The sequence below is a fragment of the Sapajus apella genome, unplaced genomic scaffold (genome assembly GCF_009761245.1).
Source record: "Sapajus apella isolate SASKATOON/1434 unplaced genomic scaffold, GSC_monkey_1.0 scaffold212, whole genome shotgun sequence".
Taxonomy (NCBI): Eukaryota; Metazoa; Chordata; class Mammalia; order Primates; family Cebidae; genus Sapajus; species Sapajus apella.
In genome coordinates, this window is record NW_022437152.1 from 375,444 (window position 1) to 391,626 (window position 16,183).

General features: G+C 64.8%; 1 protein-coding gene across 1 annotated transcript in view; it reads left to right on the forward strand.

Moving 5' to 3' along the window:
- The first annotated feature begins 255 nt into the window (after positions 1 to 255).
- Positions 256 to 16,183, forward strand: part of MUC5AC (mucin 5AC, oligomeric mucus/gel-forming) — a 28,970-nt gene continuing 13,042 nt past the window's right edge. Inside the window, 34 exon segments of the mRNA XM_032270573.1 lie at positions 256 to 349; positions 1,819 to 1,896; positions 2,694 to 2,753; positions 3,111 to 3,257; positions 3,260 to 3,372; positions 3,719 to 3,755; positions 3,758 to 3,833; positions 3,880 to 3,886; positions 4,130 to 4,151; positions 4,154 to 4,214; positions 5,023 to 5,057; positions 5,060 to 5,132; position 5,164; positions 5,243 to 5,456; positions 5,543 to 5,668; positions 6,129 to 6,246; positions 6,429 to 6,567; positions 7,787 to 7,897; positions 8,370 to 8,439; positions 8,528 to 8,665; positions 8,744 to 8,908; positions 10,130 to 10,224; positions 11,186 to 11,312; positions 11,593 to 11,848; positions 11,928 to 11,980; positions 12,424 to 12,524; positions 12,789 to 12,940; positions 13,324 to 13,434; positions 13,436 to 13,462; positions 13,599 to 13,712; position 13,761; positions 13,820 to 13,999; positions 15,238 to 15,477; positions 15,839 to 15,995. Of these exon segments, the coding sequence (XP_032126464.1) occupies positions 277 to 349; positions 1,819 to 1,896; positions 2,694 to 2,753; positions 3,111 to 3,257; positions 3,260 to 3,372; positions 3,719 to 3,755; positions 3,758 to 3,833; positions 3,880 to 3,886; positions 4,130 to 4,151; positions 4,154 to 4,214; positions 5,023 to 5,057; positions 5,060 to 5,132; position 5,164; positions 5,243 to 5,456; positions 5,543 to 5,668; positions 6,129 to 6,246; positions 6,429 to 6,567; positions 7,787 to 7,897; positions 8,370 to 8,439; positions 8,528 to 8,665; positions 8,744 to 8,908; positions 10,130 to 10,224; positions 11,186 to 11,312; positions 11,593 to 11,848; positions 11,928 to 11,980; positions 12,424 to 12,524; positions 12,789 to 12,940; positions 13,324 to 13,434; positions 13,436 to 13,462; positions 13,599 to 13,712; position 13,761; positions 13,820 to 13,999; positions 15,238 to 15,477; positions 15,839 to 15,995 (3,478 nt within the window). The 5' untranslated portion in view covers positions 256 to 276.

Consider the following 16,183-nt stretch of genomic DNA (forward strand, 5'->3'; position numbering starts at 1 on the left):
TGGGGTATGTGGGGGGGACCTCTGCATGCCAGGGCTAGGGGGAGCCCTTGGAAACTGGGCCCTTCCCGGCAGACACGCCCCTCTCCGCCTGCCACCAGCCACTGGCCAGCCCGCAGTGAGCACCCACTGTTTACTTGGGTGAGGGGGAAGCACAGGCCCGCCACGCCTATTCATGAGAAGCACGGGCTGGAGCCGGCTCTGGGGCTACAAAAGGCTCCTGCCACCTCAGGTCCCTCCTCAGAGGCTGCCACGGGGACTCCTCCTGCCATCCACGCGATGGGTGTTGGCCGGAGGAAGCTGGGCCTGCTCTGGGCCCTGGCTCTCGCCCTGGCCTGCACCGGGCATACAGGTATGGCTTGCGCCCTGGCTGCTCCACCAGTCCTGGGTGGCGCGGTGCCGAGTGGGCCTTGGGCAGCTCCGTCTTTGCCCTGGGTTCTGCAGGCTGCCTGTGCCGTGGACGGCTCCCAGCAGCATGGCCTCTGCTGTGGTCCTGGCCACCAACAGGCAGTTTCCACCTCGTGGGTTTGGGAAGGGACCTCCGGGCTTCAGTGACCTCCGAGGCTGGGCCGCTTCCTGAGGTGGGGAAGCAGGAGCTCAGGTCTCAGGCTTCCACCCCTCAACAGGCAGCAGCACCCACAGTAGCTCCGGCAGCTCACAGCCCCCACGACCTGGTCAGGGCAGGGCATCAGCCCCAGGCATCTGCCCTTGGACACCCCACACATGCCCAGTGCACCAGCTCACGCTCCCTGTCTGGGCCTCGATGGGGGTCTCCTGGGGGGGGTCTCAGCCTCTGAGTGGGAATGTGATGGTGAAATCCACAGGGAAAGGGTTTCACCCCCAGCCTGAGGCTAAGAGGGGGATGGGGGAGGCTCCAGGCCCTGTGGTCTGGACAGCCCCTCACTGGGCCAGCAGGTCCCTGCCTCTGCTTCTGGGGGACAGCTTGTCCCAGGACGGGTCTGCTGGTGACCATGTATGCTTGGGGAGTTGCCTGGGTCGGGAGTGGGTGCTCCTGGGCTCCTGGAACAGCAGGGCGGGGACCTCAGCACCACAGAGGTGGCCACATGGCCCAGCCAGATCCCCCACTGGGCCCTGTCCCCAGCCTCTGAACCATCTGAGTCCCCCTCCCAGCCTCATCCCCAGCCTCTGGCCCACCCAGGTCCCTCGCCTGGCCCTGTCCCCAGCCTCTGGCCCACCCAGGTCCCTTGCCGGGCCCTGTCCCCAGCCTCTGACCCTCTGCGAGGCAGTCCCAGAGCAGGAAGAACCCTGCTGGAACCCTCCCATCTCAGCCTAGAAGCCTGAATTCTCTCCTGGGGCTGGGCCTGCGGGGCTCAGAAAGTGGGGGCAGGCCTGCGGCCAGACTGGGTGAGTGAGGCTCAGGCAACAGTCTCCACCTCCCGAGGGGGGCTTGCAGACGCTAAGGGTCGCCACCCACAGATCCGATGTGCTGGGTCCTGCTGGGGGCAGACACCTCCCGTGGCTTTGATGGCCCCAGGCCCTCAGTGGGGTCCCTGCACTGGCAGGAGCCAGGGCCTGGCATGGGAATGAATAGATGGGGATGCCAGATAGAGGCAAGGGGTCCCTAACACCACCTGCTCCATGGGGCCGGGCTGAGGGAATGCTCCTGGAGGGTCAGAGTTCCAAGTCACATGGACAGAGGCTCCCAGGAACCCCTGATCCAGCACAGAGAGAGCCCTCGCTGCCGGCCACCCCCACACACTGTGGCCTCCTGCCCCTCTGGTGTCCGCGATGCATCGTGGTTGCAGGCTGAGCTGCCCCAGCCGCCCTGCATCCTGGCTCAGCCCCCTCCTCTTCCCACAGGCCACGCCCAGGATGGCTCCTCGGAATCCAGTTACGAGCACCACCCCGTCCTCCCTCCCGTTGCCCAGGGGCCCGGCGGTGAGTCTCAGCATCCGGCTGCCACCCTAGGCCTGTCAGATTCCACCCTCCCCTGTGTGGCACAGCCCCTGGAGGCACTGGTGTTAGGGTGACTCCCTGGTTGGCCACTGCTGAGGACCAAACCTGGGGGGACAGGAGGACACCCCCAGGTCCACGTCCATGGCCCTGGTGGGCCACACTGCCTGCCCTCCCTGGGCACCCTGCAGGGCTCTGGCTCTGAGGGGCTGCAGGGCAGGGCAGGTTGGCTGTGCCAGTGTCCCCTGGGCGTCGGCCGCCCTCCGGGATCTGGAGGTGGGTCCTGCCTTGGCGTCCCCCGTTCACCACCTGACGCTTTAATAATGCGTGCTTCTCCCTTGGCGTGGCCGCCCCGAGTGGCTGGTGCTGGCGGGAGCCGGTGGAGGCAGGGGAGGGAGGTCAGAGCAGGAGCTTCGGGCAGACCATGGGTCTCAGATTGCATTTCTCCGCTTTGGGCCAGACCAGCCTCATCTCAGCGCCCAAGAGATTGTCTTGAGCGGCTGATGAGACTCAGGTTCTGAGGCCCGTGGGGTGAGAGCTGGCCACCGCCGGGGCTTTTCCACGGCAACAGCCGGGAGGAATTAGAAAGTCACAGCGAACACAGGTGTGCGGCCGCAGCACACAATGTTCAGACAGGGTGGGGGATGGGGACCCAACTCGTAACAGAGTCCAGAGTCGGCTTTGGAGGCGGGAGCCTCTGGGAAGTCTCCTCGGGGCTGTGGAGCCCCCACTCCCCCCAACCTGGGGCCTCATGTGCACCCTGCCAGCCGCTGTTTCCACAGGTGTCCCGCTCCGAGGGGTGACCATCTTCCCGCCTATGAGGACAGTCCCTGTGGTAAGAGGTGAGTGGAACCCCAGGCCCCGGGGTGAAGGGGCATAGCTTTGCTGAGCTCCTGGCTCAGGCCTGGGGATGCCAGCTGGAGAGGGGCCCCAGCTTTCTGGGTGCCACTGGGTAGGAACTAGAGAGGGCCCAACACCTCCCTGCACAAGCTTCCGGACTTCCCAGATGCAGGAAGGACCCCCGGGTGCTCTGTCCAGGGCAGCAGCACCTCCTGCAGGACATGGGTGGGTCAGGGGTGCAGGGCAGGGTGGGGGGTGCAGGGTGAGGGCGGGGGGTGTGGGGCGGGAGGGTTCAGGGCAGGGGCGGGAGGTTCGAGGCGAGGGCAGCACCCTCAGACCCCACACTGCTTCCCCCGCAGCCTCCAACCCGGCGCACAACGGGCGTGTGTGCAGCACGTGGGGTGACTTCCACTACAAGACCTTCGACGGCGACGTCTTCCGTTTCCCCGGCCTCTGCAACTACGTGTTCTCCGAGCACTGCGGCGCCGCCTACGAGGACTTCAACGTGCAGCTGCGCCGAAGCCGGGAGTCGGGCTCCCCCGCGCTGAGCAGGGTCCTCATGAAGGTGGACGGTGTGGTCATCCAGCTCACCAAGGGCTCCGTCCTGGTCCACGGCCGCCCGTGAGCCTGGGCTCTGGGAGGGCGGGGGCCTCTCAGGGTGCGGGGATGGCATTTCCGGGTGTTCATGGCTCATCGCAGGCCTGGGAGGGAGGTGGACCTCTTGGCAAGCCCCTGAGAACAGAGCTGGACATGGGCCCCCTGGTCCCCCGAGCTGGCCCGCCTGCCCCTCCTGGGATCCGCTTCCTAGCTCCTCGTGACCCCAGAGCTCCAGAGGTCACTGTCCCCATCCCAGACGTGACTTCACAGTCCCGATGACCTTGTCACACTCGAGGCTGCAGGCATCTGCCCTGCCTGGGGTCTCTTCTCACCATGCTCCCCAGCCCCTCAGCCTCGCCTCCCTCTGCAGGGTCCAGCTGCCCTTCAGCCAGTCTGGGGTCCTCATTCAGCAGAGCAGCAGCTACACCAAGGTGGAAGCCAGGCTGGGCCTTGTCCTCATGTGGAACCACGATGACAGCCTGCTGGTGAGGCTGGTGGGGGGTCCGGGTGTGCACCTCCAGCCCTCAAGAGCTGGCCTGCTCCATAGCCTCTCCAGAGGGGGTAGAAGGTGCCCAGGGCCCAGTCAGGCTCGGACCCCACCGCACACAGCAGGAGAGAGCAGGGGCCCAGACACCCATGGGGCCCTGGGGTCTGTGCCCCCCGGATGGAGACAGCTTGCGGGGGCGTCTCCTTCGGGGGCTCCAGCCCCTCCCCGAGCCTCACCTGTCCACCTGCCCCTGGTGGGGACGTGCGTCTGACGTCTCCCCCATTACAGCTGGAGCTGGATTCCAAATACGCCAACAAGACCTGTGGGCTCTGCGGGGACTTCAACGGCCTGCCCGTGGTCAGCGAGCTCCTCTCCCACAGTAAGCCCCACGTGACATCGGCCCTTCCCCGGCGTCCCCGGAGGTTCCGTGTCCCAGAACCCCCAGTTGTGTGCACACCGACCCTCCGACACGCCAGACACACACGTGCATGGATGCAGCTGCCTCCCTCCAGCACGGCGCACACTCGCACACAACGTCCCGCTGCCCCCACTCAACGCCGGGTGCAGGCGGGCAGCAGATTGCCCGTGGGGCCCCTTGCTCTCAGTGTGGCTGCTCTGGGCAGCGACCCCTGACTGCACACCCTCACCTGAAATGACAGAGCTGCCTCGTCTCGGCCCTACAGTCTTTGTACCCAGACAGTGGCCCTGCAATGTGACCTGCTCCGGCCAGGGCCCCACGCCCCGCCTCCCCGGCCAGGCCCAGGAGGCCCCACTCAAGCCCCGGTACGGGGTGACCCTCCGTGGGGAACTGAGTCAGCCTGATGTTGAGCAGTCCTTGGCGAGGCAGGCTAGCACTGGGGTGACTGGGCTCTGCCAGTAGACTGGCAGGTGCTCAGCTGCTCCCGCCAGCCCGGCAGGCTGAGACCAGGGTCCTGGGTCCTGTGGCCTGGACACCGGCCTCCTGGGTGCTTCCCCTCATCACTCCAGGCCCCCGAGGGTCCCACGGCAGCATGTATGGGGCAGCCAGACGGGGATAGCCCGGACCACTCAGGCATCCTGAGGGTGCAGGGGCCATCGACGGCCCTTCTAACCCCACTGCGGGGACCCGGCCCTGGGGGCTCTGCTGCTCTGCTGGGCTGAGGGGTACTGGGACCTGCAGGCAGAGCCCGCCTCTGTGCTTCCTGCAGACACCAAGCTGACACCCATGGAGTTCGGGAACCTGCAGAAGATGGACGGCCCCACAGAGCAGTGTCCCGACCCTGTCCCTGAACCCCCGAGGAACTGCTCCACTGGCTTTGTAAGCCTTGGAGGGAACAGGGCCCCAGCAGGGTGGGAGGAGGGGCTGTGAGCCTGGGAGCTGGTCCAGGTCCCCCACAGGGACTCACCCGGCTGCGGCCTTCGCCCCAGGGCATCTGTGAGGAGCTCCTGAGCAGCCGGCTGTTCTCCGACTGCACGGCCCTGGTGGACGTGGGCAGCTACCTGGAGGCCTGCAGGCAAGACCTCTGCTCCTGCGAAGGCACCGACCTGTCCGGCTGCGTCTGCCACACCCTCGCCGAGTACTCCCGGCAGTGCGCCCACGCGGGGGGTCTGCCCCAGGACTGGCGGGGCCCGGACCTCTGCCGTGAGTGCCCTGGCCCGCTGTCCCCCATCTCCTCTGGCAGGGAGGGCAGGACGGGCGGACATGATCTGTCTCTCTGTTCCCCGCAGCCCAGACGTGCCCCCACAACATGCAGTACCACGAGTGCCACTCGCCCTGCACAGACACCTGCTCTAACCAGGAGCACTCCCGGGCCTGCGAAGACCACTGTGTGGCCGGCTGCTTCTGCCCTGAGGGTGAGGCTCCGGCCCCGGAAACACAGCTGTGCCGGGAACTAGGGGGCTGTGCTCCCGCAGCCAAGCCTCAAGAGAAGGACCCCAGCCCCCGGTGTCCCGGGCCCCTGAGGCTGGCTGAGGCCCTGTCCCGGGACCCTGAGGCTGGCTGAGGCCCTGTCCTGAGACCCTGAGGCTAGCTGGTCCCTGTCCCGGGCCCCTGAGGCTGGCTGAGGCCCTGTCCCGGGCCCCTGAGGCTGGCTGAGGCCCTGTCCCGGGCCCCTGAGGCTGGCTGGTCCCTGTCCCGGGCCCCTGAGGCTGGCTGAGGCCCTGTCCCGGGCCCCTGAGGCTGGCTGAGGCCCTGTCCTGAGTCCCTGAGGCTGGCTGAGGCCCCAGCTGGCTGTAGGGCTGCCATGTCATTCCCTTGCAATGCCCCTGCGTGGACACAGTGGGGACCTCTCACAGGCCTGCCTGAACCCCGCAGGGATGGTGCTAGATGACGTCGGCCAGACCGGGTGTGTGCCTGTGTCGCAGTGCGCCTGCGTCCACAACGGGGCCGTCTATGCCCCGGAGGCCACCTACTCTACAGACTGTACCAACTGGTAGGTCCCGGACCCCCTCCAGACCCCCAGGATGTGCTAGGGAACAGCCCCCAGGAACTGCCGGCACTCATGGCCTGGGCTGCGAGGCAGGCAGGCCTGGGTGAGACCTCCTCCTCCTGACGCGGAGGCTGAGGCTGGTGTCCCGGGTCCGGCACCCATGCGGCACCGTCTCTCGCCCTCAGCACCTGCTCCGGAGGCCGGTGGAGCTGCCAGGAGGTCCCGTGCCCGGGCACCTGCTCTGTGCTTGGAGGGGCCCACTTCTCGACGTTCGACGGGAGGCACTACACGGTCCATGGGGACTGCGGCTATGTGCTGACCAAGGTACAGCCTGGGTGCACAGCGCTTGCCAGACAGGGGGATGGCCTGGGTGCTGGGTGTTCGCCAGACAGAGTGGGGATGGCCTGGGTGTTCGCCGGACAGTAGGGTTACAGCCTGGGTGCTGGGTGCTCACCGGACAGAGAGGGGATGGCCTGGCCGCCGTGCGCTTGCTGGACAGAAGGTGCCCACAGCTAGCCTCCCATAGGTTCCCCCATCCCAGGCTGTGTGTCACTGCAACCCCGGGGGTGACCTTTGGGGGTCCCTGACAGTGAGACCTCAAGGAAGCACCCCAGCTCCCCAGTGCTGGTCCCCATGGGGCCATGGGGACTGCAGATGAGAGCCTCCAGCACCCACCCAGCACCCTGGCCCCCAATCAGCACCCAGCCTTCCTAATCTTGAGCCGTTTAACAGACTTTACTGTTGAGAATAGAATTAGGTTTAAAGAAACTGAGTACAAAGTACTCCCAACCCAACACACCCAATGGGGATGAGACCCTGCACCCAACACAGTCTCCCATGATGAGACCCATGAAGTGTGTATGTGTCCACCGGCACCCCTCCCTCACCCTCCCCACCCCTCCCTCACCCTCCCCACCCCTCCCTCACCCTCCTCACCCTCCTTACCCCTCCCTCGGCCTCCTCACCCCTCCCTCGGCCTCCCCACCCCTCCCTCGCCCAGCCCCTGGCAGCTGCTGGCATTTGCACCTTCTGAGCACTGCCTTCCCAGAGGGTCCTGTGGCTGGCTTCACAGAGTGTGGTCTCGCCAGCTGCCTCTTGCCCAGGGTGCATGCCGAGTCCTCTGTGTGCCTGTGTGTCCGCATCTGGGGGGCTCCTGAGCACACCTCTCTCTTGGGGCCTGGGATGGGGGAGTGGGGGTTTCCAGTGAGGGAGAGGAGTACAGGCGGGCAGAAGGGCAGGGCCAGGCGGGCTGTGGGTGCAGTGGAGTGAGGACCCCAGGGGAGGGCTATGGGTGCAGTGGAGTGAGGATCCCAGGGAGAGCTGTGGGTGCGGTGGAGTGAGGACCCCAGGGGAGGGCTATGGGTGCAGTGGAGTGAGGACCCCAGGGGAGGGCTGTGGGTGTGGTGGAGTGAGGACCCCAGGGGAGGGCTGTGGGTGCGGTGGAGTGAGGACCCCAGGGAGAGCTGTGGGTGCGGGTGGAGTGTGAGGACCCCAGGGGAGGGCTGGGCAGAGTGTGAGGACCCCGGCGTGCCCTGTCCCGCAGCCCTGTGACAGCAGCGCCTTCACTGTGCTGGCCGAGCTGCGCAGGTGTGGGCTGACGGACAGTGAGACCTGCCTGAAGAGCGTGACGCTGAGCCTGGATGGAGCGCGGACGGTGAGTGGAGCCTGGCAGGGCGGCCCCGGACAGGGACCAGGCCTGTCTCCTCTGCAAGTTGGTCCTGCCCAGGTCCCTCCTCCCTGGCATGAACAGCGAGAGGCGGGGCCCTCCGGCAGCACTGGCTGTGTCCGTTACTGACTGACTGTCCCTAAAGGAAACGGCTCAGTGTCCCCTGGCTGCCATAGCTGACCTAAGGGGCCCCAGGCAGGAGGGACTGGGTGGGCGCATCTGCGGCCAGCATGGCTTCTCCACTGAGGTCAATTTCTGTTTAGTAAATCACTGTTTTTACTAAAGAATAAAAAGCATGGTCCTCACAGAAAACTCAGAAAATCAGGTGAGCACGAGGCCAGCTTGCAGGACCTGCAGCTGCAGGCAAAGGCCTCCGGGCACCTGCAGGCACATCTCACGGCCTCCGGGGTCTGGCTGCGGGAGCCTGCCCCGCGCTCACACGTCCGCCCGGCCGCCGCAGGTGGTGGTGATCAAGGCCAGTGGGGAAGTGTTCCTGAACCAGATCTACACCCAGCTGCCCATCTCTGCAGGTGAGGGCGGCGGCCTCATCCCCACCCCGGGGCCACCTGGGGTCCTGCCACGCACCCCCCACAAAACGCTTGTCCTATGTGTCCCCAGCCAACATCACCATCTTCAGACCCTCGACCTTCTTCATCATTGCCCAGACCAGCCTGGGGCTGCAGCTGGACCTGCAGCTGGTGCCCACCATGCAGCTCTTCGTGCGGCTGGCACCAGAGCTCCGCGGGCGGACCTGCGGTAAGAGGGCCGCCTTCGGGCCGGAGCTGACCCACTCTGCCGGGGCCATCGTCCTCAACCTGCCTTCCCCGCCCCCAGGTCTCTGTGGGAACTTCAACAGCATCCAGGCCGATGACTTCCGGACCCTCAGTGGGGTGGTGGAGGCCACGGCCGCGGCCTTCTTCAACACCTTCAAGACCCAGGCCGCCTGCCCCAACGTCAGGAACAGCTTCGAGGACCCCTGCTCCCTGAGCGTGGAGAACGGTGAGTGTGTGTCTGTCCACCGGCTCAACTCCATGCTGGCCGCGGGGTGCTGGTTCACCCACTTCCATCTGGTGCCGCAGGCAGCGTGGAGGCCTGTGAGCCAGGCAGGGTGGCTCACGAAGGGGCCCTAGGACAGGCTCCTGGTGGGCACCTCACCGGCTTATGTGGATCCTCAGGAATGGGGGGCCCCTGCTTCAGGGTAAAAGAAAGAAGTTACTGTGGGCCGACATTGACCCTGACCATCCACCTCTGCACTGGACAGGGCGGTGGGGACCTGGGGAATGGGTTCACCCACTCACCCACTCACCCACTCACTCAGTCAGTCACCCACTCACCCACTCACTCAGTCACCCACTCACCCACTCACCCACTCACCCACTCACTCACCCACTCACTCACCCACTCACCCACCCACTCACTCACCCACTCACCCACTCACTCACTCAGTCACTCAGTTACCCACTCAGTCACTCAGTCACCCACTCACCCACTCACTCACCCACTCACCCACTCACTCACCCACCCACTCACTCATCCACTCACCCACTCACTCAGTCACCCACTCACTCACTCATCCACTCACTCACTCACCCACTCACTCACCCACTCACCCACTCACTCACTCACTCACTCACCCACTCATTCACTCACTTACATAGTCACTCACCTACTCACTCACTGAGTCACTCAGTCACTCACCCAGTTACCCACTCACTCAATTACTCACTCACTCACCCAGTCACTCACCCAGTTACCCACTCACTCAATTACTCACTCACTCACCCACTCATTCAGTCAGTGACTCAGTCACTAATTCAGTCATTCATTCCACCCTCGGAGTTCGGGCAGCAGCCGTGGGGATTTGGGATCCCGTCTCACTGGTTTCGGCCGCCTTCCCTCCTTCTTGCAGCCTGGGATGCCAGGGTCCAGCAAGTCCATTGGAGGGGCCAGGAGGGCCTCGGCTTGTCTGCCAGTGGTGGTTACTAGCGTCCCTGGAAGGCAGTGCTGTGAGAGGCCGTGAGGGGCTGGGCGGGGCATGCAGGAAACCAGGGAGACCTCCGCTCCAACATCGTGCCCTGTACTTGGGGGGCTTTCCCTTGGGGACGGTGCCACATCGCCCAGGCTGAGTGTGTGGCAGGGTGAAGTGCCCAAACTTCACACCAAGGCCAAGCTGGGTAGGTGAGTGTGCCGACCTTAACCCTGACCCTCCTCTGTCCACAGAGAAGTATGCTCAGCACTGGTGCTCACAGCTGACCGACACTGACGGCCCCTTCAGCCGCTGCCACGCGGCTGTGAACCCAGCCACCTACTACTCGGTACGTCTGCCGCCCCTGGGCTCGGTGGGGCTCCGGCCACCGGGCTCGAGGCTGCCTCTGGGAGGCTGGGAGGCCACAGGGGGGCTCAGCAGGCAGGACCAGCCTTTTTAGGCTGTGATGGGCACCGGGGGCTGGGACTCAGCCTGTCCAGCTCCATTCCCCATGTCCCCACTCACCCATTCACCCACCCACTCACCCCAGTCACTCACCCATTCATCCACCCACTCACCCACCCACTCACCCATTCACCCATTCACTCACTCACCCACCCATTCACACATTCACTCGTTCACCCACTCATGCATTCACCCACCCACTCACCCATTCACTCACCTATTCATCCACTCACCCACTCACCCATTGACCCACTCAGTCACTTATGCATTCACTCACCCACTCACTCACCCATTCACACATTCACTCATTCATTCACTCACTGATTCACTCATTCACTTATTCACTCACCCGTTCATTTACTCATTTCTTCACTCATTCATTCATTTACCCACTCACTAATTCCTTCACCTACTCATTCATCCGCACACTCATCCACTTACTCACTCCCTCATTCATTCTTTCAGTCACTCATTCATTCACCACTTTTATAGAGTTTTTCTTGCACCTCCAGCCCTACGCTAGGCACAGGGGCTACACCCCAGGTGTTTGTTGCCAGTTTGGCCACAGGGGCCAAATGGGAATTAGGCCAAGTCTGAGCTGATGTGCCACGTCTGCGGCAAGCTAGGCATGGCTGGAGCTGTTGGGTCACAGGGATGAAGGACCTGGTCCCCCTAGTGCCCGCTACTTTCCATGATGGTTCTGCTCCATGCCCTGCAGGTCTGCTGAGGGGACGGGATGCCCATGAGGACTCTGGGAGGGGTCCCAGAGGCATGAAGACCTGGGATGGGAGGTCGTGGGAGGGCACCAGGTGCGGCTGGGGTCCCTGACGCCACCCTCCCCGCAGAACTGCATGTTTGACACCTGCAACTGTGAGCTCAGCGAGGACTGCTTGTGTGCCGCCCTGTCCTCCTACGTGCACGCCTGCGCCGCCAAGGGCGTGCAGCTCAGCGGCTGGAGGGGTGGCATCTGCAGTGAGTGCCCGCCAAGCCCCACCCCTCTCCTTCGCTGGGTGGCTGTGGGTCTTGGGGTGCCCCTGGTGTGCACAGGTGCACTAAGGGTCCCCGTCCTCTGTGCTGGGCTCCAGGGCAAGGACGCCCAGGTCAGCTGGCCTTGGACCCTGCCAGGGAGGGGAAGGGAGGGGAGAGGAGGGAAGGGGACGGGAGGGGAGCTGAGAGGCCCGGCTCACTCGCTGCTGGCTGTCCACCGCCGGGCTCCGTGTCCTGAGAATCCCCTCTTCCTGGCATCCCGCAGCAAAGCCCACGACCACCTGCCCCAAGTCAATGACCTACCACTACCATGTCAGCACCTGCCAGCCCACCTGCCGCTCCCTGAGTGAGGGGGACGTCACCTGCAGTGTGGAGTTCGTCCCTGTGGATGGCTGCGTCTGTCCTGAGGACACCTTCCTGGATGACACGGGAAAGTGTGTGCCGGCCACCAGCTGTCCCTGCTACCACCGCGGCTCCGTCATCCCCAGCGGGGAGTCAGTGCACGACAGCGGGGCCATCTGGTGAGAGCTCCTGCCATGGGCTGGGGGTCCCTGGTTCCCATTGGCCCGGAGTGAGGCTCTGACCACTGTCTCCTCACAGCACCTGCACGCACGGGCAGCTGAGCTGTATCGGAGGCCAAGCCCCCACGCCAGGTGAGTGCCAGGGAGGAGGCACTGTGGCCCCCACCTCATCATCTCCATAAGAAGTCCTGAAAAGTGGCTTCAGAGTTGGTCCCACCCAGTCAATGGGGCTGGTGGCTGTCGGTCAGCAGCTCAGTGCCATGCATGGTGTGTGCCCTCTAGGCAGCAAGGGGGAAGGAGGGAGGGTGAGGGCGCACATGTGACACTCCGATCACACACACACTCATGCATACACACTAATGTACACACATTCACACACCCACTTATGCACACGCACATGCATGCACGCCCACTAACACCCAATCATGCACACATGACACACCCACTCACGCCCACTCACGCACACACACACCCACTCACACATACACGCACGGCAGAGACACGTCCTCCCCCACGCATGGTGGAGGCCCCTCAGCAGCCTGTGGCTGGTCCCCTGACGGCCCCTCTCTGCCCAGTGTGTGCTGCGCCCATGGTGTTCTTTGACTGCCGCAATGCCACGCCCGGAGACACAGGGGCTGGCTGTCAGAAGAGCTGCCACACCCTGGACATGACCTGTGTAAGCCCCTGGGGACTCCCCAGTGACAGGCCCTCCATCGCCCCCACCGCCTGCTAAGGTTGCCTGCCCTGGGGTGGGCGGCAGCAAGCCTCTGACACAGGAGGCCAAGGGCTGCCCCACGTCCCGGAGGACCCCTGCCCACATGCCCCCCAGGCTCCCTAGTCTTGCGGCCCCTCCACTGTGGTGCGGTCGAGCTGTCCCCGGGAGGACCTGGGAGGCCCCGTGCCCCACCCCGTCACTCAGCGGTGTCTGCTGGCTCTACAGTACAGCCCCCAGTGCGTGCCCGGCTGCGTGTGCCCCAATGGGCTGGTGGCGGACGGCGAGGGCGGCTGCATTGCTGCAGAGGACTGCCCCTGTGTGCACAACGAGGCCAGCTACCGGGCCGGCCAGACCATCCGGGTGGGCTGCAATACCTGGTATGAGGGCACTCATGGAGGGTGTCCGGCCTGGGTACCAGAGGGCCTCGTCAAAGACGGGCGAGCCCCCAGCACAGCGGTCCTGGGAAAATGAGGGCACAGACTCAAGTCAGTTGCCCCTGGCAGCCCCAGCCAGAGAGGCCCATGGCGGGTGTTGGGTCCGGGTACCAGAGGCCATCCTTAGAGACAGGCGAGCCCCTAGCACAGCGGTCACAGCGGTCCCAGGAAAACACAGGGCACAGGCTCAGTGGGGGGACGCCCCTGGCAGCCCCAGCCCGTGGGCACGTGTCTGTGGTGCCAGGTCCCCCTGGGGCTAGGAAGGCTGCACCTGGCTAGGCAGGCCCCCTGTGGGCGCTCTGGCCTGACCCCCAGCTGTCCCCCAGCACCTGTGAAAGCAGGATGTGGCGGTGCACAGATGACCCCTGCCTGGCCACCTGCGCTGTGTACGGGGACGGCCACTACCTGACCTTCGACGGGCAGAGCTACAGCTTCAACGGAGACTGCGAGTACACACTGCTGCAGGTGAGCCGGCGTCCTGGGGGCCTCACGGCCGCTCGCCGCCTCTCCGCGGCAGCTGCCCCAGGGTGTCCCCACCCCAGCCTACTTGTGGGAAGGAGAGCAGGGCCAGCCTGGTCCCTGACGGGCTCTGCTTCCGCAGAACGACTGTGGCGGGAACGGAAGCGTGCAGGACTCCTTCCGTGTCGTCACGGAGAACGTCCCCTGCGGCACCACGGGGACCACCTGCTCCAAGGCCATCAAGATCTTCCTGGGGGTGAGCGAGGCTGGGTGGTCGGTGCCCTGGGGGAGGCTCCCACAGCAGCGTCTGGCCAGGTGGACTGGGGTTCTCACCGGGGGCGCTGAGTGACCCTTGCCGTGCAGGGCTCCGAGCTGAAGCTGAGCCACGGGAAGGTGGAGGTGATCGGGATGGGCGAGGGGCAGGAGGTGCCGTACGCCATCCGGCAGATGGGCATCTACCTGGTGGTGGACACGGACGTCGGCCTGGTGCTGCTATGGGACAAGAAGACCAGCATCTTCATCAGCCTCAGCCCCGAGTTCAAGGTAAGACCATGGCCCTTGCCCCGGCCAGAGCTGGCTGGAAACCTGTGGTGTTGGGGGGCGTGGAACAGGTGGGCAGAGATGGGAGGCACAGAGACACAGGGAGAAACACAGAGGCGGAAGGGCTGGGAAGGGGAGGACGGAGCCTTGGCAAAGGCAGCCGCTCAGGAGGCTCCTTGCCCGGGTGTCCGTGTTCTGGGGCTGCGGCAAAGGCCCGCCCTGGTGGATTTGCTCACAGCCTGGATACTGGAGTCCAGCAGGGCATCCGCAGGGCCAAGCTCTCCTGGGAGACTCTGGGGGGCTCCTCCTGGCCTGTTGGGAATAGATGCTCAGTGCTGCAAAGAAAAATCATCACTGAGACAAAGGCTCTTTCAGCAACGCAACTTTTACTTCCTGGGCTGCAGAAAGGGGACCCTCGCTAGCCATTGAGCCATGACAGTACAAAGAACAAAGGAAGACACACACATTTATCCCTCACGCACTTGGGGTCGTCCTCACCGCTGTGTCTGGTCTCTGTTGGCTGCAGCCACACCTCACAATCTAAACTAAACCCGACTGGTGAACAACTTAAAACTTTTCTAAACAGGTGAAAGCAGTGGAGAGCTGGGACATGCCTGTGAGCACGTCCAGCACAGATACCTTGGTGGAAGTACAAGGACACAGAATGTACTACGTGCCTGTGAGCATGGCGTGTCTGACAGCTCCATAGGACAGGGCTTTACCAAGTTATTAGCTCATTTATGACAAGAAAGGAAACTTTAAAAAGGAACTTTTCCACTTCCAATATGGCCCCTTGCATCTGCTCCTTGGCTGAGGCCACGAGCTCGGACGGCTGCCTGTCTTCCCGCGGCCTCCTCCCTGTGCCTGGGTCTAAGTTTCCTCCTTTACAAGGACACCCGGCACTGAATCCAGGGCCCGTCGCCTTTACGCATGACCCTCCATCTGCCAGGCCCCATTTCCCAGCGAGGCACCACACACAGGCGTGGGGTCAGGACGCGAGTGGGTCCTTTGAGGCCACGCCGGCTCCTCTTTCTCCAGGAGGGGCTTGTGCCTAGCCCTGGCCCTCCGTGCTCGGTGGCAGTGCCCGGGGGTCTCCGCAGGTGTAGCTGGAGGCAGGAAGGAGGAAGCGGCGCCTGTGGTCGTGGTCCGCTGCCTGGGTAGGAGGCGGCGGCCTCGGGGCAGGGCCCCTGGCCTTCCAGGCTTGCCTGCAGCCACCCCCCTGTTGCTGGATGCCTCTGCAGGGCAGGGTCTGCGGCCTGTGCGGGAACTTCGACGGCAATGCCAACAACGACTTCACCACGCGGAGCCGGTCCGTGGTGGGGGATGCGCTGGAGTTCGGGAACAGCTGGAAGCTCTCCCCGTCCTGCCCGGACGCCACGGTGCCCAAGGACCCCTGCACGGCCAACCCCTTCCGCAAGTCCTGGGCCCAGAAGCAGTGCAGCATCCTCCACGGCCCCACCTTCGCCGCCTGCCACGCACATGTACGCTGGCCGGGGTGGGGGGCTTTTCCCCGACCCAACAGGTCGTGGTGACCCAAGGAGGCCCCAGAAGGGGCTGGGGCTGGGACTGGGGCTGCAGGGCAGCCGTCCATGGGTGTGGACTCCCCCAGAGGCGCCGGTGTCAGCTGTGATTTCAGGGCCAGGGTGGTAGTTCACCTCGGAGTGGCCGAGGAAGCCCCAGACCCTGCAGACATCCGGACGGGCCCAGCCGGCCACCCGCGGAAGGGCGTTTGCTCTCCTTGAGCTCCGCTGGACCTGGGCCCGGTTGTTGTGCCGTGTGGGTCCGGTCCCCAAAAACCCACAGGAGGGTGGAGTCCCAGGAGCTGTGCCCCGTCTCCCGCAGGTGGAGCCGGCCAGGTACTACGAGGCCTGCGTGAACGACGCGTGCGCCTGTGACTCGGGGGGCGACTGCGAGTGCTTCTGCACGGCTGTGGCCGCCTACGCCCAGGCCTGCCACGAAGTGGGGCTGTGTGTGTCCTGGAGGACCCCCAGCATCTGCCGTGAGTGGAACTGGAAGCGCCAGCAGGGAGAGCCCAGCCACACGTGCCACTGACGGGGCGGGAGGGTTCCCAGAGAAACAAGAACACCTCGGCCCAGAGAGGAGGGCATGGCCGGTGGAGCGGTGACCGGTGGAGGGGTGGCCGGTGGAGGGGTGGCCGGTGGAGGGGTGGCCGGTGGAGCGGTGGCC